Source organism: Syngnathus leptorhynchus, chromosome 6 (assembly GCF_054491065.1).
Source record: "Syngnathus leptorhynchus isolate UIUO chromosome 6, UIUO_Slep, whole genome shotgun sequence".
Classification (NCBI taxonomy): domain Eukaryota; kingdom Metazoa; phylum Chordata; class Actinopteri; order Syngnathiformes; family Syngnathidae; genus Syngnathus; species Syngnathus leptorhynchus.
In genome coordinates this window covers 15,483,517-15,509,703 of record NC_141200.1, presented here as the reverse complement: position 1 = coordinate 15,509,703, position 26,187 = coordinate 15,483,517, and the positions used below count along the sequence as shown (strand labels likewise).

Here is a 26,187-nt window from a genome sequence, read left to right as displayed (position 1 = left end):
AGTGCTCAATCGGCCTTCCAAGCATGTTTTGGGGATGTGGGAGGAAACTTGAGCACCCGGAGAAAACCCACGCAGACACGGGGAAAACATGCAAACTCCACACAGGGAGAGCCGGTGGATTCGAACCCGCACCCTCCTAACTGTGAGGCGGACGTGCTCACCCAGTGCGCCACCGAGCCGCCCACTAGATATATCAAATAAATGTAATATAAACAAGAATATTAACGAACCATCCGTGTCACTCCAAATCAATAAATATTCATCTTCTGTGTCAAAAACAAAAAAACAGCTTTCGATTCCGGACCGACGTGCGCCCCTGACGTCAGCCTCGTTGTCAGTTGCGGCCCTATTTATTCCACAGATCTAGTATATATCTATATTGCAGCTTTACCAAAGTACCAGGCAAGACGTGGGTTTGGTAACCAGCTCTTTATTTCACAAATTAAGAGCTCAACATATGAGCCAACATACGCAAGCGCCCTGGATTGCTGATGTTATACCGCTATGTAGCTATATTTTCCCCTGTTCACTTCCCTTGCATTAGCACCTCCCCTCCTCAAACAATATAATGATTTTTGTAAATATAACAAAAGGTTGATGGAAGAAAAATCTTATCTTTACTACCTCAATTTTAATCAGAAAGCCTTTAATTGCTTGTCTCGTCACCTAACTCCCTCAATAAACGTTTCTTTTCATGTAGTCCCATCTTTTTAAAAATTTTACCAGAATATTTAACAGTAAAATAGAATTCCACAAATTTATTTGAATATACCATACATTGTACAGCTTTCATACATACAATATCTCCATTACACAACTCCAGTGCATTAAAGCTGTACCATAGTAAACTTGTAAGATTTACTTTGTTAGAACGGTTCCCATGTCTACTGATGGAATGGAATGTTTGTAAGAAAATAAACTCCCTGTAGTGTATTACTTAGTGTGTGGCTTTAGGGGGGTTATAGTCTGCAGCACATCCTGTGTTGATCGTAACCCCACTCACCAACACATAGACACACAGACACACGCAGATACACACAGACACACGCACTCCATATGGAGGTGCTGATATAACAGGAGACAGATGTTTGTCCAGCTGCTTTAGGACACTGCTGTGCAGCAGACTTGTCTCACTGAAAGTATTCCATTGCTCTTTGACAACGCTCGAGTATTTGAAAAAAAACATCCGTCTGTGTCAATTTATTCACTGGCATTAGTCAGTTTAAAAAAGTGAATTACAAAAGATAGAAAATAGCGTCAAAATTTATATTTATTTATTATTACCATCGTATTTAATTGGACTTTGATGGACTGACATTCTGTTGCAGTAGCTTGATATTGATGAACACGAAATGATTTAGTTCCATCGAGAGTTGAATTAACATTACCTCAAAATGTGTGATGACAACACATCAGAAATTAAATTAACTTGTCTTTGAACCATGTTCCCCAAAAATTACAATTCCAATGTCATGAATGTTGGCATTGTCATCATTATTGTGTCAGTGTCATCATTTTTTTTTTTAAATACGGGTCGTATACAGTATAAAAAAGTATAATTATGCAGGGGGTCAGCTTGCCCCATTTACAGTACCTCAAAAGTGACATATACCTCACACAATTAAGCCACCATTTTATTATATCTTTTCTAGGGAGAGAAACAAAGTTGACATAAAACAGAATCGTTAGGATAGCATGTGTACTGTGATATGTATGAGCAGTGTGGACTCATCGGCCTTATTTAGCAATGCTGTGGAGTCCAGTTGTTTTGGTTCTTTTTGACCTCAGTTTTCTCAAAGCTGCATAACTATTTTGACAAGTTTTTATCGGTATGTGTGTAAACTCTTCCACTGTTGATTTGTTTAGAATTTTTTTCCATGTTTTCACCAAATGTTGAACTTTGGCCACAATCCTGACTCACAATGTCATGTAGCTCTGCCTAACATGTAAAAAAAAAAAAAAGCAGGAAGAAAATAATCTGTGACATTCCAACCCTTATTTTCTTTTACACTTTCTGCCACTCTCTTTCTTTTTTGTGTCAGGAGGAAAAAAAATGTTTCATGTGTGACTCAGCGACCCCCTACAGTGAACCAGTGAATCAGACAGAAAGCCATCGTATTGAGAATGTTGTTACCACATTTGCTCCGAACAGACTGAAGACCTGGTGGCAATCTGAGAATGGTGAGAACAAAAACACAATGAAAGGTCAAAGGTTAACACCTGTCACGCATGTTGTTTCATGTTAAAACTATTGATCCAGGCTGTATTAGTTTACTAAAGGAATTACATTTATAGTAGCAGTTGAGTGCTAATGGTTAAACTGCATCCATCTGAAAATTATTCACACCGCCCCCAAGTTTTCATTTTATGTTACAGGCTCATTCCAAACATTCCAAACAATTTTTTAACCTTAAAATTATCTTCAACACTCCATAATGACAATTTGAAAGGCAGGTATACTGTTCATATAAAGTCCTTCAGTTAGCAGTACACGTAAGGACTTGAACCAGGCATGTTGACAAAAGGACTGCTACAAAGTACAGATCTGGTAATATGATTTTCACAGATTTTCACATCTAAACAGAGCACGGGAGAGAATAGCCTTTATCGTGATGGGCAAATGAAGCTTCAAATTTGCTTCATGAGCCAGTTGTATTTTATGACTCCTCCAGCTCTTGGTTTAAAGAAAGGGGTTTAAGAAGTGGCTCACGAGTATGCTTTGAACTCAATTTTCCACAGAGTGCCATCTAGAGGAGAACAAAAATAATACAACTGGTTCACAAAGCAATTTTGAGTTTTGGTCAGAACCCAAGCACTCTGCAAGTGCTCCAGCTTTCCTCTGTGAAAACAAGAGAACCATGAGGAAGGAAAACTACTGTTTTTTTGGACTAAAACTCGCTCTGGAGTATATGTCGCATCAGCCATAAAATGCACAATAGAGAGGAAAAAACAGATATAAGTTGCACCGGATTTTAAGTTGCATTTTGGGGGAAATTTAGTTTCACAAAATCCAACACTAAGAACAGACATGAACCAGCAACAACAGGCTAACGACACGGTATGCTAACGTGACATAAACACAAACGAGGAGCTGAGAACAGGTCTGATGTAACAATAACAGTTATTCAAATAACTATAAGATAAATAACTCATTTATCAAACCATCTGTGTCACTTCAAATCATGAAAATCCATTGATCGATTTCGTCAGTTGCAGTTCAAATCAATTTTATCAAACCATCTGTGTCACTCCAAATCTTTAAATCCATCGGAATCTTCGTCTTGTGTCACTTAAAAAACACACGCACACACAGACACACACACACAGCTGTTGACGCCGGAAGGAACTACGTGCGTCGCCGACGTCAGACTAGATATATCAAATAAATGTAATAAACAACAATTTTAACGAACCATCCGTGACACTCTAAATCATTAAATTCATTGGAATATTCATTCTCTGTGTCAATAAAAAAATATATCAAATAAATATATATATCAAATAAATGTAATATGGACAACAATTTTAACGAACCACCCATATCACTCTAAATCATGAAATCCATCGGAATAATCATCCTCTGTGTCAAAAACAAAACAAAACAAAAAACAGCTGTTGATTCCGGGCCTACGTGCGCAGCTGACGTCAGCCTCGTTGTCAGTTGCAGCTCCAATTATTCCACAGATCTACGTATATAACTATATTGTAGCGTTACCAAAGACGTGGAATTGGTAACCAGCTCTTTATTTCACAAAACAAGAGCTCGACATATGAGCCAACACACGCAAGCGCCTTGGATCGCTCTTCTTGTCCCCCCCCCTCCCCCTGCTGCCTTCACGGCCTTGCTAGACAATCTGTGTCAGTCCAAATCATTCAATCCCCTGACTCCGGAAGTCAGTGAATGGAACTCATTGTCAGGGAGGCTCCAATTATTCCACCGCCTTAGTGCGCCTTCATGCGGTTTAAAGTGAAAATAACATGCAAATTGATCAACTATACTAGTAAGTACGTAAGTAATGTGTAAATGATCAAATAAAAAATTGTGAAAAATTTCACATATAAGTCGCTCCTGAGTATAAGTCATACTGTGAAACAAAAAAGTACATTTGGGCTGTAACATAAATGTAACAACAAAATGTGGACTGTGATTACTTCTCAGAAAACAGTGAACAATATATGACATTTCTCAAATAAATACATGTAATTTTCATCCTCAACTATTATTGTTGTTATTGTTATCATTATTAGGAAAAAGTGCATACCTATTCTAAATATCGATTACGATTGGGAGGACAAAAAATATTGGTAGGACAAAAAAAATCTCATACCATTTCATTGTGTAAAGTCGATATTGAATTGTTTAGAAAGGATTACACACGGTCAGTAACCTTATAGAAGAGACTTTGATCTCAATCGGTCATTTACCTGTTTAAATAAAGGTTACCATATTTTCTGGATTATAAGTGGCTCCGGAGTACAAGTCGCACCAGCCATAAAATGCATAACAAAGAAGAAAAAAACATATATAAGTCGCACTGGAGTAAAAATTGCATTTTTGGGGAACCTTACTTGACAAAATCCAACACCAAGAACAGATGAACAGGCAACAACAGGCTAAATAATACAATATGCTAATGTTACATAAACACAAACAAGGAACTGAGAACTTGCCCAGCGGAACATATTTATAGTTATTTAAATAACTTAAATAAATAAATACATAAATAAATAAATAAATAAGTTCAGGGCGGCTCAGTGGGTAGCACGTCCGCCTCACAGTTAGGAGGATGTGGGTTCGATTCCACCTCCGGCCCTCTCTGTGTGGAGTTTGCATGTTCTCCCCGAGCCCGCGTGGGTTTTCTCCGGGCACTCCGGTTTCCTCCCACATCCCAAAAACATGCTTGGTAGGCCGATTGAGCACTCCAAATTGCCCCTCGGTGTGAGTGCGAGTGCGGATGGTTGTTCGTCTCTGCGTGCCCTGCGATTGGCTGGCAACCAGTTCAGGGTGTCCCCCGCCTACTGCCCGATGACGGCTGGGATAGAATCTTGCGGATGTATTTGTGTGAATATTTTGGCTCCCATTCTCTCCCGATAGAATGGGTGTGTGAATGGGTGAATGTGCAACTTCGTGAAGCACTATGAGCACCATATGGTGTGGATAAAAGCACTCTGTAAGTGAACTCTATTTGCAGTTACCATTCCAACACTGTAAGGAAAAAAAAAAAAACACACTGACAAGAGAAATCTGGAAAGTACCAAGGCCTTGAAAGGTAAAACGCAATATAGCGAGAGAACACTGCATATGCATGAAATCATGTAATGCGAAAAGTTATCAAACCACCCAAACTGAATTAGCAAATAAATAAGCGAACTAAATAGGTAGTTCAAACGAATAAGGCACTCTAAGCATCTTGTACTACTACACCCAGATACAGTGTACTACATACAGAAATTGCACCTTAATGGCCATATTTGTGGATGGACATGGATGAAACAGCCATGTAAAAAAATTGTGAGCAAATAACCATAATAGATTTTGCAACACTAACAATCTTCCGTCCCACTTGTCTCCACGGGAATGACTAACCCTATCCCAGCAGTCATCGGGCAGTGGCGGGGGCAACCTGAACTGGTTGCCAGCCAATCGCAGGGCACACAGAGACGAACAACCATACACACACACCTTGGGGCAATTTGGAGTGCTCAATTGGCCTACCATGCCATATTTTTGAAATGTGGGAGGAAACCAGAGTACCCAAAGAAAAGCCGCACAGCCACTGGGAGAACATGCCATCCAGACTGTAAATCGCTATTTTTTTTCATAGTTTGAGAGGGGGTGCGACTTATAATCAGGAGTGACTTATATGTGAAATTATTAACACATTACTATTTTATCATTAACACATTACTTACCTACTAGTATGGTAGATCACTTCACGTGTTATTTTCACTTTAAACCGCATGAGGGCGCACTAAGCCTGTGAAATAATTAAAAATGCAACTGACGAGTCTGAATCTATCTACTGACTTCCGGAGTCAGCAGTGGGGTTGTTTATAAGTGACACGGAGGACAAAGATTTCAATGGCTTTAATGATTTGGAGTGATACGGATGGTTTGATAAAAATTTTATGTATGTTGTCGTTATTTAACATATAGTTTATATTTACCGTATTTTTCAGAGTACAAGTCACGTTTTTATTCATAGTTTGGGTGGGGGGGGCGACTTGTACTCAGGAGCGACTTATATGACTCTTCTGACTCAGGAATTTGTCAGTTTTATTTCACATTTTTGTTAATTCAATGCAAATGACTCCTAAATTCAGTGTTAGTTGTTGGTGTTTTATTTTGGGGTTGATCTTCAATTGCAGCAGGACTGTTTTGTTCTTTCATACTTCACTTACAGGAGCAAATCACACGTGCACAAATTGATTATATAAATGTGGAACTAATCAATACCTAATAGTAGCCCATTAAATCCTTGCCAACTGTGGCGATAGCAGTGCCAACAATTAATGGGTCACTCAGAGAGGGAGTGTTTAGATATGCAATTAAATGTCTAATTAAATCCCTAGTGTAATTACAGTAAACTGACATTCATATAATAATAATAATAATAATAAGAAGAAGAAGAAGAATTTTGCCCACTGCAATGTTAAAGGATGTTGGCTGGATTAACAGAAATACTTCAACATTTCAACAAGTCAATTAGTTTATCTAATTTCAGTAGGCAGGCATCATGCACATCTTTATCGGGTAATCTGGTAAAATGGCGTGCAGAGGAGCCTTGGATTACATCTTTGTCACCTGGTCTCACTTCTCAACGGAACGTTTCGGACTTTCCCTGCTTGTGAAACCAAATATTTTCTGCATAGCAATGGCAAGCTTAAGTATTTTATATTTCAATAAAACCAAATTATCCCTGAATCCTACAGTACATAAATGGTGTATCTATATGGGCAACGAACAATGGAATTTTAGCATGGCAGATGCCATGCAATATGGTCAGATTTGAATCATCGCAACGTCTTCTTTAGCCCATTGTATTCTGCCACTGATTTTACAATTAGGATGTTGATCTAATTATGAAAACAGTTTCGATAATAGATCCTATGTATGCAGGTGTGGAAAATGTCACTATCCAGCTGAACCTGGAGGCAGAGTTTCACTTCACTCATCTCATCATGACCTTCAAAGTGAGTTATTGTGATTTGAATTGTGATGATAGTAATATCATCAACAGGTTTTGAAAGTGTTTCAGTGTGTGTCATAAGCAGTCTCCAATGATGTATTTCTACTTTAGAAATACCTTTTGATGGATATAAATATTGTAAAAGATATGATTGATGTTTAAAAAAATCCTTTGACAACATATTCATGTCGTTCTTTTCAAATAAATAGCCATTCATATGTGCAAATTGCATTTGTTGTATGGGCAGGAGGAACACAATGGCTGCATTTATAACAATTAATGAATAGAATAATGAATTAGATTTCAGATGCAAGTGTTAGAACAGAAGCCTCATCTAGACAGACTCATGTAAGATTTGGAACAATCGGAATGAGCCATACAGCGTCATACAAATATCGGATACAGCCAGGTCACATGGGCAAAAAAAAAAAATTGGGTCACATTCACCTGCTGTCTGAATGTATGTTTGTATGTACAGGATGTATGGATGGATGGATGTTAGCCTTACTGTTAATTAAAGCTCATTTTGCTTGGTTTGCTGTTGTTGCTGTCTTTTTATTGTACTGTAAAATCATTTTTCACTCGCTCTCCTCCCTGAAGACATTTCGACCTGCTGCAATGGTAATTGAGCGCTCGGTAGACTTTGGCAAAACCTGGAAGGTGTATCGGTTCTTTTCCTATGACTGTGAAACGTCCTTCCCTGACGTTTCTGTCGGTCCCATGAAGAAGGTTGATGATGTCATCTGTGACTCACGCTATTCCGACATTGAACCATCTACTGAGGGAGAGGTAATGTGGAAAAAAAGATCTTAGTTACCCCAGTAACCATTATCACAACAATATTTTTTTATAGATTTACTTTGGGGTAATAATCTGATAAATCTTTTCAGGTCATTTTCAGAGTTTTGGACCCTGCTTTTCGGATCCACGACCCATATAGCCCTCGAATCCAGCGTACGCACAGACTGACTGTTTAGTTCTTTAGCTAGTATTTATCCAATGTTTTTTAAATAGTCAATATTTATTTCCGTTTTACAGATATGCTTAAAATCACCAATCTAAGGGTGAAGTTCACCAAGCTCCACACACTTGGGGATAACTTGCTTGACTCGCGTATGGAGATTAAAGAGAAGTATTACTATGCTATCTATGATATGGTGGTTCGAGGAAACTGCTTCTGCTATGGACATGCGTCAGAGTGTGCCCCAGTCCAGGAAACAGGCTATGTCAGAGAAGGCATGGTAAGCATACTGGTTACTTATGAAATGAGTCCTAACAAAAATATTTACTAGAAGCAAGATTCCCACTTAACTAAAGCATATAGAATCTAAAACTAAACCAAAATCTATCCAGAGGTATTATTGACACATTGTTTGATAATTTAGTTTTAATGTTTCCAGGTTCATGGTCACTGCATGTGTAATCATAATACCAAAGGACTGAACTGTGAACAGTGTCAAGATTTCTATCATGACCTACCTTGGAGACCCGCTGAGGGACGCAACACCAACGCCTGCAAAAGTGAGTATGCACTGCTTCACAGGAAAACCTTCTCATTTTTAACGCTGGTTTACTCTCAAGAGGGAGCATAATTTCTTATGTTGACTTTGTATCAAGATACAGTAAATAATCCAACTATCCCATGTGCTCTATAATTGTGCTCAACTCTCCACTTTGGCTTTGGTTAGAACTAATTTTATGATAGTATGAGGGCTATATGTAAATTGTCTGACATTACACCAGCACAAGACCACAACAGGCGCTGAGTGGTTGTTCATTGTACATTGTAAGTTGAGCTAAAGTACCGTATTTTTTGGACTAAAAGTCGCTCGGAATAAAGGTCGCATTAGCCATAAAATGCACAATAACGTGAAAAAAACCCATATATACGTCGCTCTGGAGTATAAGTCGCATTTTGGGGGAAATTTATTCGACAAAAATCCAACACCAAGAACAGACATGAACGAGCAACAACAGGCTAATCGATAGGTATGCTAACGTGACATAAACACAAACCAAGAGCTGAGAACGGGCCTGACATAACTTTCAGAGTTATTCTAATAACTATTACATAAACAACATGTTTATAAAACCATCTGTGTCACTCCAATTCATTAAATCCATCGATCGTCCTTTATGTCAACAACCGCTGACGGCGGTTGCACTTAAAAATATTCCACAGGCCCATATAACGACATATAAATTACATATCAAATAACTTTTATCTAAGCAATAATATTATCAAACCATCTGTGTCACTCCGAATCATTAAATCCATCGATCGTCCTTTATGTCAACAATGCCGGCCAAGTGTGCGTCGCTGACGGCGGTTGCACTTCAAAATATTCCACAGGCCATATGACGATATATAAATTATATATCAAATCACTATTTAATAAATAAATAAATGAATAAATAAATAAATAAATACATAAATAAATAACTATAAGCCAACAACTACTGAACTGTAACAATAAAAACATATAAAAGTTGCTACACAAAATCAAATATATCAAATAACTATAACATAAAGAGTTCACCGCCACACGGCCCCAAGCACTGGCGTCGACTTCCAGGTGTGTGGCGGTGTGGACATCCATCCCCGGAGGTGGCACTGCCAGCCACGTAGGTATAAGAGAGCTCCATAGAGTAGGACCGGGCGTGCGTGCGTGCGTGAAAGACATGTCCGAGCCCCATCCACCATTCCCGGACAGCCACCCGCCTGAGCACCGGCCCACGACATCCATCCACGGAGGTGAAAGAGAGCTCCGTAGAGTAGGACCGAGCGTGTGTGAAAGACATGTCCGAGCCCCATCCACCGTCCCCGGACAACCACCTGTCTGAGCACCGGCCCGCGACTTCCATCCACGGAGGTGAAAGAGAGCTCCGTAAAGTACGACCGGGCGTGCGTGAAAGACATGTCCGAGCCCCATCCACTGCCCCAGCCACACGTCTGAGCACCGGCCTGCGACTTCCATCCATGGAGGTGAAAGAGAGCTCTGTAGAGTAGGACCGGGCGTGCGTAAAAGCCATAATAGTTTTTCAAACCTTCTATGTCACTCCAAATCATTGAATCCTTAAAACTCTTCATCCTCCGTGTCACTTACAAACAAAGCCGCGAATGATGCTGGTAGTACGTGGGGCCCTTCGTCATCTTCGTCATCCCGTGATCGAATCTTTGTCCTTTATGTAAACAACAGCTGCGCCGTGCCGCTGACGTCACTTGAAATTTAAATTACAGCAATTCCTTGCTACATCGTGGTTCATTTATCGCGAAGGTGTGTTGTATAGTACTTTTTTACTCGACAAAAACGTCGACCAGACGTCCGCCACACACAAACCACTCTCAACAGAGCACAACCCTCAACTAGTAGTTGCATAAGGAATAAAGTATGTCAACAAGCACCACAGTACGTAGTATCATATTGTAACTTACCATTAGAAAAAGGTTTACGTGGATATGAAGTTGGAGGAGGAGGAAAGAAAAGTTGGTGATCGGCATTATGGTCAGAGAGACCTTCGCCAGAGATTTCTTATTTTTGATGCTTTTTTCTAAGGCTGGGTACAACAGGATTTTTCCACTTTCTTTTTTTTGTCTTTGGCAGACCCCACACGTAAAAATAAAAAACAACGCGCTGTATTCTGACTGTCTGCTGTATGCTCACTTGCTCCATTTTTGCTCTTATTAATTAATTAATTAATTAATTTATTATTTATTCATCGCTCTTGTTTATTCATTGTATGTGCCTTCTTGTTTTTACTTTTTGTGTTGTTTTCTTGGATGTTTTGTAATATGTCTTGTCACAGTGGGATAGTAGGAAACGCAATTTCGATCTCTTTGTGTGTCTTGGCATGTGAAGAAATTGACAATAAAGCAGACTTTGACTTTGATAAGCCGCTACTTTTTGCTCAAGTTTTGAACCCTGCGGCTTGTCGTCTGAAGCGGCGTATCTATGGATTTTTCGTGAATTTTGTGATGACTTGATCACTTATACACTCGTAAAAAGGCTGTTTCTATCCACTAGGCAAATAGTGCCATATAATTGACACAAAAAAGAGACAGAACGAGATCAAGACCAAGATTACTGAAGAAAGGAAGCTTTTATACTCAAACCTTCGTTATGGGGGACAAAAGAAATGCATCTGATGCTGCTTTTAAGTTACAGGCAATTGATTTGGCTCTTAACGTGGGAACTACAGCTGCTCATACATGCACTGTAGAAGTTTCTTCCGGTCACTCGGGGGCACTGGGCTAGTGTTGATGACATCTTGTTGTGTCACCCTTTTCTTTATTTATTTCCTGGTCACTCTAGAGCTATACGTGTAGCTCGCTAGTTTAAGTAAAAAAAAGTCAAAGTCAAAGTCCGCTTTATTGTCAATTTCTTCACGTTAAGACACACAAAGAGATCGAAATTACGTTTCCCACCGTTCCATGGTGACTAGACACAATACACAACACTTACAATCAAATAGCACAGAGTAAAAACGATCAGACAAGAGCAATGAATAAGTAATAAGCAAATAACCCAAATAAATAAACAATAGATAAATAAATGGACAAATAAGAGAAGCAAAATGGAGCAAGCGTGCTAATAGCAGACAGCCAGACCATAGCGCAAAAGAACAGGACGTTATGCAGCCAAGGGGGGAGGGAATTCAGGATCCTGACAGCTTGGAGTATGAAGCTGTCCTTGAGTCTGGTGGTGCGGGAGCGCAAGCATCTGTACCTCTTCCCAGAGGGCAGAAGTTCAAACAAAGAGTGAGCGGTGTGACTCACATCACTCACAATCGCGGTCGCCTTGCGGGTGAGACGGGAGGCGTAAATGTCCTTCAGGGAGGGGAGTGGAGCCCCGATGATCTTACTAGCAGTGTTCACTATGCGCTGCAGGGCCTTCATGTTGTACTCAGAGCAACCACCACCCCACACAGCGATACAACTGGAAAGGATGCTCTCAACGGTCCCACGGTAGAATGTGGTCATGATGGCGGGAGGAGCACTTGCTCGCCTGAGTTTCCGCAAAAAGTACAGGCGGCGCTGAGCTTTCTTCGCCAGCGACGCAGCGTTGGTGGTCCAGGAGAGGTCCTCACTGATGTGCACCCCCAGGAATCGGGTGCTGCTCACTCTCTCCACCACAGCACCGTCGACGGTCAGCAGCAGGTGGTGGGTGTGACCCTTCCGGAAGTCAATGACAATCTCCTTGGTCTTGTTGACGTTCAGCAGAAGATTGTTGTCCCTGCACCACGCGGCCAAAAGGTCGACCTCCGATCTGTAATGAGTCTCATCGCCACTGGTGATCAGACCCACCACAGTCGTGTCGTCGGCATATTTCAGCACGCGGTTGCTGCTGTAGGTCGCAGTGCAGTCATGCGTCAGCAGGGTGAAGAGCAGCGGACTAAGCACGCAGCCTTGAGGGGCCCCCGTGCTCAGCGTGATGCTGCTGGAGACATTGTCGCTCACACATACGACTTGAGGCCTCTGACAGAGGAAGTCAAGTAGCCAGTTGCAAAGGGAGGTACTGAGGCTCAGCTTGTCGAGTTTGCAAATGAGACGCTGTGGAACAATAGTGTTGAATGCAGAACTGAAGTCCACAAACAGCAATCTCACATACGAGTCCCTGTTCTCCAGGTGGGCGAGGGCAGAACAGAGTGGAGGGCAGAGCAGATGTCATCCTCAGAGGACCGATTGGGTCGGAAGGCAAACTGGAAGGGGTCTACGGCGGGGGGAAGAACAGATCTGACGTGCGCCAAGACAAGCCGCTCAAAGCACTTCATGACGATGGGGGTCAGTGCCACAGGACGGTAGTCATTGAAGCAGGAAGGAGCAGGATTTTTCGGCACAGGTATGATGGTGGCAGCCAATTTAGCGCTTTGTGCGTGAAGAAAATTAGCATAAACAGACTCTCATCATGGAAAATGCTAGAAGAAATGCATAAAAGCGAAGATTTCAGTGCACAGGAAGAAGATGAAGACGACCCTCAGTGACATTTACTGGTATTTTTTTTAACCAGCCCTGTTAGTGCTGTGCTATCGTGTTGCTGCTTTGTTACCGCCTAGTCTCAGTGACTTTTACCAGTATGTTTTTTTTATCCAGCCCTATTAGAGCTGTGTTACTTCCGTGTTGCTGCGGTATTACTGCCACGTCACAGGCAGTGTTTGGAAAGAAATGTTAAGGTATGTTATTAAAACTTTAAAAAGGCTTTCTGTGTACCGTCTTTCTTTGTAAATAACTCGCGTACACATGCAGCTTTAAGTTTTGCTCGTGCGGCTTATAATCAGGTGCATCTTATAGTTCAGAAATTACGGTAAGTATGTATTATCTCAAGGCACTACTGTAACAGTTACATGATACTTCTGTGTTGACTGTGAATGTCTTGGGTGTTTTCAGAGTGTAACTGCAACCAGCACGCGGATTTATGTCACTTTGACATTGCCGTCTACATGGCTTCAGGAAATGTAAGTGGTGGTGTGTGTGATGACTGTCAACACAATACAACTGGATACAACTGTGAGCAGTGCAAACCGTTCTACTTCCAACACCCCAAGAAAGATGTTCGAGATCATTACATCTGCCAGCGTGAGTAATGAATGATCTTTTTTGGTGACTTACAATAAGATTTAGTGTCCCAAATATTAGGGGTGCCACAAACAATTCTTAGTCAAATAATTACCTACAATGGTCGCTGTCACTCAACAAATCGAATCCTATGTAAATCGCTCCATATTACACCAGCAAGCAGCTGCTCTTATATGATCATCAGTGTATTACAGTTTATAAATGATGGAGTAATTGAAATTGAAGCCCATCCTGTGGCCATCAAAATTTTACCTATACATGATAAGTGTATGGCGGCACGGTGGCACACTGGTTAGTTAGCACGTCCGACTCACAGTTAGGTGGTTGCAGGTTCCATTTCACCTCCGGCTCCCTGTGTGGAGTTTGCATGTTCTCCCCGTGCCCGCGTGGGTTTTCTCCAGGCACTCCGGTTTCCTCCCACATTCCAAAACCATCCTTGGTAGGCCAATTAAGCACACCAAATTGCCCCTAAGTGAGTGTGCGATTGGCTGGCAACTGGGTAAGGGTGTTCCCCGCCTACTGCCCGATGAATGCTAGGATAGGCTTCAGAAGGCCCGCAAACCTAGTGGGGACAAGCATTATAGAAAATGGATGGATGATAAGTGCATTTTAAATCAAATATGCACCATGCTAAGTGAGTAGCAGTAATACTAGGAAACTATGCAATATCACATTATCAAAATTAGGGAAATCACTGTGCTAAAAAAACTAAAACACATGTATTGGTTTTTAATTTTTGGTTTTACTCAAGCTTTATCCAAAACATCTTGTTTTGAGTTCCTAGCATGCATATTTTGATGTACTCATGCAAATAATGGTATACACCCGGAAAAAAAGATTAGCAGAACGTTTATTAAAACATCTAGCCATGTTAAGATATTTGTAGTTACTGTATCTTATTTTTGTCACTCTGCTCCATTGAAATAAATGATAAACCTGTTAATCAAGCAAAGTTATTTCTGCCCTTTATCTCTGTAGCGTGCAGTTGTGATCCATTTGGCTCTTTGAATGGAGGAATCTGTGATGAGAAGACAGACATTAGACTAGGACTCATTTCTGGTCAATGCCGCTGCAAAGGCAATGTGGAGGGAGAACGCTGTGATCGCTGCAAACAGGCGTACTATGGGCTCACTGATTCGGAAGAAGGCTGCAAAGGTATGACATGACCTGGAACAACATGGGTGGATGGACAGATGGAGGGATAGTGGAATGGGTGAATGGATGGATGGATGGGTGGCTTGGGTTGGGTGGATGGGTGGATGGACATATGGGTATTTACTCAAGCTCTAAATAAAAATGTAAAATACATTTGACTGCTACTGTACATGATAGATATTACGATTTTTTAAGGACTTATGTACACGCAAATTCAAGTCAGAATACTCAAGTCATAATGTAGAATAAATATTGATTAAGCACCAGTTGTGGGTGAATAAAAAGTTTCAATTGACCAGTAAAAGACATCTAGAATTTATAAGAATGTCCTTCCTTCATCCTTAATCTTCTTCCGCTTATCCGGGGTCGGGTCGCGGGGGCAGCAGCTTTAGGAGGGACTCCCAGACCTCCCTCTCCCCAGCCACTTCCTCCAGCTCATCCCGGGGGATCCCAAGGCGTTCCCAGGCCAGCCGAGAGACGTAGTCTCTCCAGCGCGTCCTGGGTCGTCCCCGGGTCTCCTACCGGTGGGACATGCCCGGAACACCTCCCCAGGGAGGCGTCCAGGAGGCATCCTGATGAGATGCCCGAGCCACCTCATCTGGCTCCTCTCAACGTGGAGGAGCAGCGGCTCTACTCCGAGTCTCTCCCGGATGACCGAGCTTCTCACCCTATCTCTAAGTGACACCCTGCGGAGGAAACTCATTTCAGCCGCTTGTATCCTGGATCTCGTTCTTTCGGTCACGACCCATAGCTCGTGACCATAGGTGAGGGTAGGAGCGTAGATCGCCCAGTAAATCGAGAGCTTTGCCGTTTGGCTCAGCTCTCTCTTCACCACGACGGACCGGTACAGAGTCCGCATTACTGCCGACGCTGCACCGATCCGCCTGTCGATCTCGCGCTCCATCCTGCCCTCACTCGTGAACAAGACCCCAAGATACTTGAACTCCTCCACTTGGGGCAGGATCTCATCCCCGATCCGGAGAGGGCATTCCACCCTTTTCCGACTGAGGACCATGGACTCTGATTTGGAGGTGCTGACCCTCATCCCGACCGTTTCACACTCGACTGCGAACCGCTCCAGTGAGAGCTGGAGATCACGGACTGAAGAAGCCAACAGCACCACGTCATCTGCAAAAAGCAGTGACACGATGCTGAGGTCCCCAAACCGGACCCCCTCAACGCCTCGGCTGCGCCTACAAATTCTGTCCATAAAAATTATGAACAGAATTGGTGACAAAGGGCAGCCTTGGCGGAGTCCAACCCTCACTGGAAACGAATCCGACTTACTGCCAGAAATGCGGACCAAACTCTGGCATCGGTGATACAGGGACCGAACCGCCCTTATCAGTTGGCTCGGCACCCCGTACTCCCGAAGCACCCTCCAGAGAACCTCCCGAGGGACATGGTCGAACGCCTTCTCCAAGTCCACAAAGCACATGTGGACTGGTTGGGCAAACTCCCATGCACCCTCGAGGATCCTGTCGAGGGTGTAGAGCTGGTCCACTGTTCCACGGCCAGGACGAAAGCCACACTGCTCCTCCTGAATCCGAGGTGCGCCCTCTCGACGAACCCTCCTCTCCAGCATCCCTGAATAGACCTTACCAGGGAGGCTGAGGAGTGTGATTCCCCTGTAATTGGAACACACCCTCCGGTCCCCCTTCTTAAAGAGGGGAACCACCACCCCAGTCTGCCAATCCAGAGGCACCGTCCCCGATGTCCACGCAATGCTGTCCATCCCTGTATCACCAATGCCAGAGTTTGGTCCGCATTTCCGGCAGTAAATCGGATTCGTTCCCAATGAGGGTTGGACTCCGCCAAGGCTGCCCTTTGTCACCGATTCTGTTCATAATTTTTATGGACAGAATTTTTAGGCGCAGCCGAGGCGTTGAGGGGGTCCGGTTTGGGGACCTCAGCATCGCGTCACTGCTTTTTGCAGATGATGTGGTGCTGTTGGCTTCTTCAGTCCGTGATCTCCAGCTCTCACTGGAGCGGTCCGCAGCCGAGTGTGAAGCGGTCGGGATGAGGGTCAGCACCTCCAAATCCGAGTCCATGGTCCTCGGTCGGAAAAGGGTGGAATGCCCTCTCCGGATCGGGGATGAGATCCTGCCCCAAGTGGAGGAGTTCAAGTATCTTGGGGTCTTGTTCACGAGTGAGGGCAGGATGGAACGCGAGATCGACAGGCGGATCGGTGCAGCGTCGGCAGTAATGCGGACTCTGTACCGGTCCGTCGTGGTGAAGAGAGAGCTGAGCCAAATGGCAAAGCTCTCGATTTACCGGTCGATCTACGCTCCTACCCTCACCTATGGTCACGAGCTATGGGTCGTGACCGAAAGAACGAGATCCAGGATTCAAGCGGCTGAAATGAGTTTCCTCCGCAGGGTGTCCGGGCTCTCCCTTAGAGATAGGGTGAGAAGCTCGGTCATCCGGGAGAGACTCGGAGTAGAGCCGCTGCTCCTCCACGTTGAGAGGAGCCAGATGAGGTGGCTCGGGCATCTCATCAGGATGCCTCCTGGACGCCTCCCTGGGGAGGTGTTCCGGGCCTGTCCCACCGGTAGGTCATTTTTTCTACTCTAATTTCTACATTTTTCTTTTGCCTGCCTATTCCACAACTTCCCACTTAAAAATTCCAAACTTTTAAATTTGAAATTCAACCAAATTCTCCAAAATTTCGTTTTTCTACTCTAATTTTTACATTTTTCAACCGATTTGACTCGTTTCAACATCATTCGGCAGCATTCCCCAAGTATTTCTTCAACTTCTTAACTTTCATACGCAATTTCTTCAGGAATTGCAAATTCTAGTTATTATTTTTCGACTTATTCCGCTCACGTTTTGCGCTTTACTACTTCCACATACTTCAACCGATTCACTCCGTTCAACTTTTATCTTATTCCAAATAGTCATGACACCGTTATCATTTTTTTCATTCAAAACATTTTCCGTTTTTACAAAAATCACAAATCTCCGGCAAATTTTTCCCCATTCATTCTTAATGGCACATTCAATATTTCACATTTACATCGTTCCAGTTTGAAATTCACATCATTCAGCACATTCAAATCACATCAGAGACATTCCCAAACTTGCCAAATTAAAAAATTTCACGTTTTCACGTTTAAAATTTGCACAAGATTTCGCAAATTTTTTTTTTTCATTTGTAATTTCTACATTTTTCAACCGATTCAACTCGTTCCAACTTTCAACTGTTCATCTTTTGCCTACCTATTCCACAACTTCCCACATATCAAAAATTACAAATTTTCATTTTTGAAATTCACCACAAATTCTCCAAATTTTATTTTACACTTCTATTTTCTACATTTCTCAAGTAATTCAACTCATTTCAACATCATTCGGCAGCATTCCCCAAGAAGTTCTTCAAAGTTTTCTCCTTCACACGCAATTTCTCCAGAAATTAAATTTTCTAGTTCATTTTAGTTTTGATTATTATAACTGACAGTTAATGAAAACACCAAATTCAGTATCTCAGAAAATTTGAATATTTTGAAAAGGTTCAATATAGAAGACACCTAGTGCCACACTAGTCAGCTGATTAACTCAAAACACCTGCAAAGGCCTTTAAATGGTCTCTCAAAGTCAAAGTCAAACGTTTCCTACTATCCGTTAGTGACAAGACATATTTTACATTATATATATTATATTGGTCCACGGACAAACAAAGCATTCAAGTAAACAACACAAAAAGTTAAAACCAGTCTTGTTCGAAAGCTACACAATCATGGCGAAGACTTCTGACTTGACAGTTGTCCTAAAGACGACCACTGACACAAAAGGTGATTGCTAAAGAGGCTGACTGTTCGCAGAGCTATGGGTCCAAGCACATTAATAGACAGGTGAAGGGACGGAAGAAATGTGGTAGAAAAAGGTGTACAAGCTATAGGAATAACCGCACCCTGGAGAGAATTGTGAAACAAAACACATTCAAGAATGTGGAGGGGATTCACAAAGACTGGACTGCAGCTGGAGTCAGTGCTTCAAGAACCACCACGAAGAGACGCGTGAAAGACATGGATTTCAGCTGTCGCATTTCTTGTATCAAGCCACACTTGAACAACAGACAGCATGAGAAGTGTCTCGCCTAGGCTAAGGACAAAAAGGACTGGACTGTTGCTGAGTGGTCCAAAGTTATGTTCTCTGATGAGAGTACATTTTGCATTTCCTTTAGAAATCAAGGTCCCAGAATCTAGAGGAAAAGCAGAGAAGCACAGAATCCACGTTGCATGAAGTCCAGTGTAAAGTTTCCACTGTCACTGAGTGTGGGGTGCCATGTCATCTGCCGGTGTTGGTCCACTCTGTTTTCTGAGGTCCAAGGTCAATCCAGCCGTCTACCAGGAAGTTTTAGAGCATTTTATGCTTCCTGCTGCTGACCAAGTTTATGGAGATGCAGATTTCACTTTCCAACAGGACTTGGCACCTGCACACAGTGCCAAAACCAGCAGTACTTTGTTTAAGGACCATGGTATTCCTGTACTTGATTGGCGAGCAAACTCACCTGACCTTAACCCCATAGAAAATATATGGGGTGTTGTGAAGAGGAAGATGCAATCACGAGACTCAACAATACAGAAGAGGTGAAGGCGACTATCAGAGCAACCTGGGCTCTCATAACACCGTAGCAGTGCCACAGACTAATCGACTCCATGCCACGCCGCATTAATGCAGTAATTGAGACAAAAGGAGCCCCGACCAAGTATTGAGTGCTGTACATGCTCATACTTTTCATGTTCATGCTTTTCAATTAGCCAACATTTAGAAAAAAAAAAAAATTATAATTCTTTGCGATACTGTATACCGAGAACAGACATGAACGAGCAACAACAGGCTAAACGATAGGTATGCTAACGTGACACATACACAAACGAGGAGCTGAGAACGGGCATGACGTAACATTCAGAGTTATTCTCATAACTATTACATAAATAACACGTTTCTAAAACCATCTGTGTCACTCCAATTCATTAAATCAATCGATCGTCCTTTATGTAAACAATGCCGCGTACGCGCACCGTCGGACTCGTCGTGATTTGCATTTCTAATTATTCCACAGACCCATATAACGATATGTAAAGTATATTTCAAATAACTATCAGATTACAACAATATTATCAAACCATCTGTATCACTCCAAATCATGAAATCCATCGATCAAATTTCTCGTCCTTTGTCAACAAAGCCACGCGTGCGCCCTGATGTCAGCCTCGTTGTTATACCACAGATCTAGTCTATAACTATATTGTAGCGTTAACAAAGTAAAAGCAAAGATGTGGGTTTGGTAAACGGCTCTTTATTTAAAAAACGAGTTCAACAACGCAAAAACTACTGAACTTCCAGCCACCGAGGTGGAAGAGAGCTCCATAGAATAGGACTGGGCGTGCGTAAAACCCATGTCCGAGCCCCATCCACCGTCCCCGGACAGCCACCCGGCCGAGCGCCGGCCCCCGACTTCCATCCACGGAGGTGAAAGAAAGCTATGTAGAGTGACCGGGCGTGCTAAAAAGCCATGTCCGAGCCCCATCCACCGTCCCCGGACAGCCACCCGGCCGAGCGCCGGCCCCCGACGTCCATCCACGGAGGTGAAAGAGAGCTCCCGTCGAGAAGGACCGGGTGCGCGTAAAAGCCATAATAGTTTTTCAAACCTTCTGTGTCACTCCAAATCATTAAATCCTTCAAACTCTTTTTCCTCCGTGTCACTTACAAACAAAGCTGCTTATGATGCCGGGAGTACGTCAGGCCCTTTGTCATCTTCGTCATCCCGTGATGAATCTTTGTCCTTTATGTAAACAACTGCCGCGCCACTGACGTCACTTGAAATTAAAATTACAGCAATTCCTTGCTACATCGCGGTTCGTTTATCGCGGGTTCGCTTTTTTTTTTTTTAGTTTTGAAAATTTGTGAAAAAAAATCACATATAAGTCGCTCCTCAGTATAAGTCGCCCACCCCCACCCAAACTAAGAAAAAAAAAACGTGACTTATAGTGTGAAAATTACGGTACTAACTTTAAAAGGTACCGAATTTGGATTTGTATTACCGTAATTTCCAGACTTTAAACAGCTACTTTTTTCTCCAGTTTTAAACTCTGCGGCTTGTCGTCCGGTGCAGCGTATCTATTGATTTTTCGTAATTTTTGTGATGACTTGATCACATACACTCGTAAAAAAGCTTGTGGACCACTGTTGTGTGGCACCGCTTTGCTGGGCGGGGGGATATGTGACACGGTCACTGGGGAGAAGAGTGGTGTGTTGATCGCATGTGTCATATAATACCAAAAGAAAGAAAACACCACCCATGGGCACAGTTAGACTGCGCCCTGTGCTAGATATGCGCCTGGAACAATAGGGGCCATAATGTTAGTCAATATTCGTGTCAAAACACACTTTGAGGCCACAAAGAATAAAAAAAAAAAAAAACAGTAAGTAGGGCAGTAATTGAGTGTGCCATCTTATGCTGATGTGTTCATATGCTGTGCGTTGCATGTAGGGGTGGTCAAAAACAAGGCACATCTGTACTAGAAATATAAGGATAATATGTATACAATAATTTTAAAATGCCTTTCTCTTTTAGCCTGCACCTGCAATGTCCTGGGAACAGTGCGTGGTGGAAATCCTTGCGACAGTGAGACAGGAAACTGCTTCTGTAAACGATTGGTGGTTGGAAAGGACTGTGACCACTGTATGGTAAGTTAATGTTGGAATTTATTTCTAATTTAACATAAACTCAAGTTACTAATCTGACTCCAATTTGTGACCTTACCCAACTGCCACTCATCCAACAATATGCGCGCTCGTTCTGCAATAGAAAGGTATCAGGAAGCCGGCATTTTCACACACGAGTGGATTTATTCCTAACACACAAATCTAATACATTACCTGGGTCTCGGGTCCCTCTCAATACACCTCTGTACGCCTCTGTTGCCACCAGCAGACGTACTCTACATCCGAGTTGCCCAGTCATTAGTTATACTACACAATATGCAAATGGCACATCAACAAAGGCATTCTGTCATTATTCTATTGGCTATGTGTAAACTGCAGTTAACTTTAGCTTGCTCTCATTGGTCTTTCTTCTCCTGCCGAATCACTTGCTCGCTCCTCCTGGTTGTAGTTTTCCTTCCAGGGTCACCAGTTGTTATCTACCAGCTGGCCCTGTGGGTATCTTGTCCTCCTTGCTGCTCCTGGGTTATCTTTTGTTCTGGAACGCAGACGTCCTTGCACCACATATCTTGTTTTGTTCCCACCGTCACACACTCAGCACTTTACAGTTTCATACTCTCATGCACAGGATGTCTAATGAACTTCTTTAAGATCAAACTCTTATGTTCCTTCATTAATCAAGTACAAGTTTAAAAAAAAACACCCATGCTTCTAAAACCTGTGAAACTGTGGCAGTTGATTGTATGTGTCATTAATATGCTGATGTGTGAAAAAATGAAGCTTGGATTATTTCATCTTGTGTTTTTACAAGACATAACCAGGTGGGATGTTATAAAATGCTAACATCTGTTTTCGCTCTTTGTGTCTGTTTAAAGCCGGAACACTGGGGTCTCAGCAATGATATGGATGGCTGCAGATCGTGTGACTGTGACCTGGGGGGAGCCATCAACAACCAGTGAGTTTATACACAGTATTGAACAACCCTGCAATACTTGTCTAAACTACAAGCCACTTCTTTCAAATACACTGGTCAATTTATGTTTCCATTTAAAAAAATAAAAATAAATTAAATCGGAGATGCAAGTAAACCTTTCTAAATAGTTTTTTGGGCAAATTCAGAATCTTCCTTCATTTGTTTTCTCTTGGACACTGGGTTTCAATCCATTCATGCATTTTCTGAACCACTTCTCACAAGAGTCGCGGGCATGCTGGAGCCTATCCCAGCTGACTTTTGACAGTAGGCGGTAGACACCATTAACTGGTTGCCAGACAGTTGCAGGGCACTCACATAGATGAACAACCATTGGCACTCACACTCATACCTACGGGCAATTTGGAGTGGTCAATCGGGCTACCGTGATTTTTGGAATAAGGGATGAAACCGTAGTACCCAGAAGAAACCCACAAAGGAACGGGGAGAACATGGAAACTCCACAGGAAGGCGGAAACTGGAATCAAACCCGCAACCTCTGCACTGTGAGGTGAAAATAATAATAATAAAAATAATAATAATAATAATAATAATAATAATAATAAATAATTTCCCTAATAATCATAACAGTTATAATAATGAAAATAATTTCCCAGAATTTACTGGCATTGTTTTTTTCCAAATAGAAAAAACTAGGAAAACATCTTTAAAACTTGATGTGCTGGAAAACAAGTAAAATATTTTTTAAATCAGACCACTCCAGCACGCCCGCGACCCTTGTGAGGATAAAGCGATTTGGAAAATAAATGAATGGATGGATGGTCAGTGGCTAGTGAATGATTAACTGTTAAATTCAACCACTAGTTTTGCTGCAGTGCAAAATGTGAGTCACCAGTGAACAACCTTGCAACATTCCAGATACTAACAGCTGATCAAAAATGCGCATGCACATGAGTTGCACATATAAATGCACACACGCACGCGCGCGCACGCACACATGCACGCGCGCGCGCGCGCGCGCGCGCACGCACGCACGCACGCACGCACACACACACACACACACACACACACACACACACACACACACACACATCATAAGTGGATGCGCTAAACACATACAGTGCCACAGTGCATTAATAGATGTGCAGTTCTCACTTGGTAAAGAGTTCCCACCTGCAATTGTTTCATGAAGGTCCACTTGAATCATCCTTGGCCTTGTTTCTTGGTCTGATTGAATGAAAAGTAAATCACAAATTGATAAAGTGCTTTTGCTGTTATTAGGTGCGATGAGCTGACTGGTCAGTGCGTCTGCAGAGAACACATCTTCGGCCGCCGCTGTGATCAAGTTGAGTCAGGATTCTACTTCATTGCTCTTGACCACTACATCTACGAGGCAGAGGATGCCAAGTTAGGACCCGTGAGTCACCTTTTAACATTTATTTGCTAAGTTCTCCTTTGACAAACAATTGTAAATTTAGGGGAATTTCTCATTCACTTATTGGAATTATTTGTATTGATTCTTTGGGGTCATGATCTGGGATGGACTGGGGCAAAAAAAATACTTTTGTATTTTTGACTTGGACTTTTTGCCTTGTGACTACTTGAACATTTTTGAGTTTGTCATGACGCTAGAAGTTTATAAAACAACCTTATTTGAAATTAATCATTAAATTTACTCATCATGTATTGTTGTAGGTACCGTATATTCCGCTTCGAGGCGCTTCGGGTTAAAAGGTACAGATTCAATTGTGGGGGCTATTATGTACTTAATGCACACATAGGACGCACAGCATTATAGGGCGCATGCATGCCATGACTGACGGTAAAAAAAAAAAAAAAAACGTCACAGGAGCAAGACAGTGGGTTCATTTTTACGTTACTCTACTATTTAATCATATATTTAAGTCCTTATCTTCTGTATCCAAAATTGAACAGTTGGGCAAGTTTGCCATTAATCGTGACAAGTTCCTTCCCGTCATTGTCTCTTCGATAATGATCCCGGGTTTCCAGAAAGTTTGAGTTGTGCCTCGTTAGCATGTCTCTTTGTCTGTCTAATGCTGTTTGCTTTGCACAAACCAATAGTACCGTATTTTCCGCACCATAAGGCGCACTTAAAAGCCTTTAATTTTCTCCAAAAAGAAATGTGCGTCTTTTAATAAGGTGCGCCTTGTGTGTGGACCGAATTCCATTCATCCATCCATACATACATTTTCTGAACCGCTTTGTCCCCCACAGGGGTCGCGGGCGTGCTGGAGACTATCCCAGCCGTCATCGGGCAGTAGGCGGGGGACCCCCTGAACCGGTTGCCAGCCAATCGCAGGGGACAGACCGAATTCCAAAATCTGTAAAGTTGTTTTGTGTGGCTTCCGTAATATGCAGGCTTAATATGAAGACCCGATGAACCAATCAGAGGACATTACGTTTTACGTGGATCGGGGCAAAAAAACTAATCAGAGGACTGTACGTAACACGTAGAATACGTACCTCCGCCACCATTGATAAATAAATACTACCGTTTGTGCAAAGTTGTTCTGTGTGGCTTCCCCCACACAGAGACGTAATATACAGGCGTAATATGTAGACCAAATGAACCAATCAGAGGCGTAACGTTTTAGGTAGATCGGGGCGGTAACCACTCAGAGAACTGCACGTAACACGTAGAGTACGTACAGTAATCCCTCGCTACATTGCAGTTCAATTATCGCGGCTTCAGTACATCAGGGATAAAAAAAAAAATCACGAATTCAAAATAAACTTTCTAAACTGAGGAATTATGGCACAAAAGTTGCCCACACGCTAACAGAAGGCAGAGAGTGTCTACACAATTGCAGTACGTACACTTGTACCTTTTTATAAAAAAGTACTGTATTTTTCAGACTAAAAGTCGCTCCGGAGTACAAGTCACATCAGCCATAAAATACACAATATAGAGGAAAAAAACATATATAAGTCGCACCGGAGTTTAAGTCGCATTTTGGGGGACATATATTTGACAAAATCCAACACCAAGAACAGACATGAACCAGCAACAACAGGCTAACTGCACGGTATGCTAACGTGACATAAACACAAACGAGGAGCTGAGAACGGGCCTGATGTAACATTAACAGTTATTCAAATAACTATAGCATAAATAACACGTTTATCAAATCATCTGCGTCATTCCAAATCATGAAATCCATCGGTCGATTTCGTCGTGTGCTTTTCAAATTATTCCACAGGCCCATATAACAATATCTAAACTATATCAAATACCAATAATATAAACAACAATTTTATCGAACCATCTGTGTCACTCCAAATCTTTAAATCAATCGGAATCATTGTCTTGTGTCACTTAAAAAATAAAACACACACAGACACACAGCTGTTGACGCCGGAAGGAACTACATGCGCCGTCGACGTCAGACTAGATATATCAAATAAATGTAATAAACAACAATTTGAATGAACCATCCGTGACACTATAAATCATTAAAACCATCGGAATATTCATCATGTGTAAAAAAAAAAAAACACACAGCTGTTGACGCCGGAACTACGTGCGCTGCTGACGTCAGACTAGATATATCAAATAAATGTAATATGGACAACAATTTTAACGAACCACCTGTATCACTCCAAATCATTAAATCCATTGGAATATTCATCCTCTGTGTCAAAAG

General features: G+C 42.2%; 1 protein-coding gene across 3 annotated transcripts in view; it reads left to right on the top strand.

Annotated features, from left to right (window-relative positions):
• Nucleotides 1–26,187, top strand: part of lamb1a (laminin, beta 1a) — a 78,884-nt gene that overhangs the window by 5,988 nt on the left and 46,709 nt on the right. For all 3 annotated transcript variants that reach the window (XM_085913926.1, XM_085913927.1, XM_085913925.1), the window contains 11 exons: nucleotides 2,043–2,181; nucleotides 7,121–7,194; nucleotides 7,791–7,979; nucleotides 8,081–8,144; nucleotides 8,229–8,431; nucleotides 8,591–8,711; nucleotides 13,576–13,764; nucleotides 14,743–14,919; nucleotides 21,503–21,615; nucleotides 22,467–22,546; nucleotides 23,804–23,939. In XM_085913926.1, coding sequence (XP_085770052.1) covers nucleotides 2,043–2,181; nucleotides 7,121–7,194; nucleotides 7,791–7,979; nucleotides 8,081–8,144; nucleotides 8,229–8,431; nucleotides 8,591–8,711; nucleotides 13,576–13,764; nucleotides 14,743–14,919; nucleotides 21,503–21,615; nucleotides 22,467–22,546; nucleotides 23,804–23,939 — 1,485 coding nt within the window. The remainder of the gene's footprint in view (nucleotides 1–2,042; nucleotides 2,182–7,120; nucleotides 7,195–7,790; nucleotides 7,980–8,080; nucleotides 8,145–8,228; nucleotides 8,432–8,590; nucleotides 8,712–13,575; nucleotides 13,765–14,742; nucleotides 14,920–21,502; nucleotides 21,616–22,466; nucleotides 22,547–23,803; nucleotides 23,940–26,187) is intronic.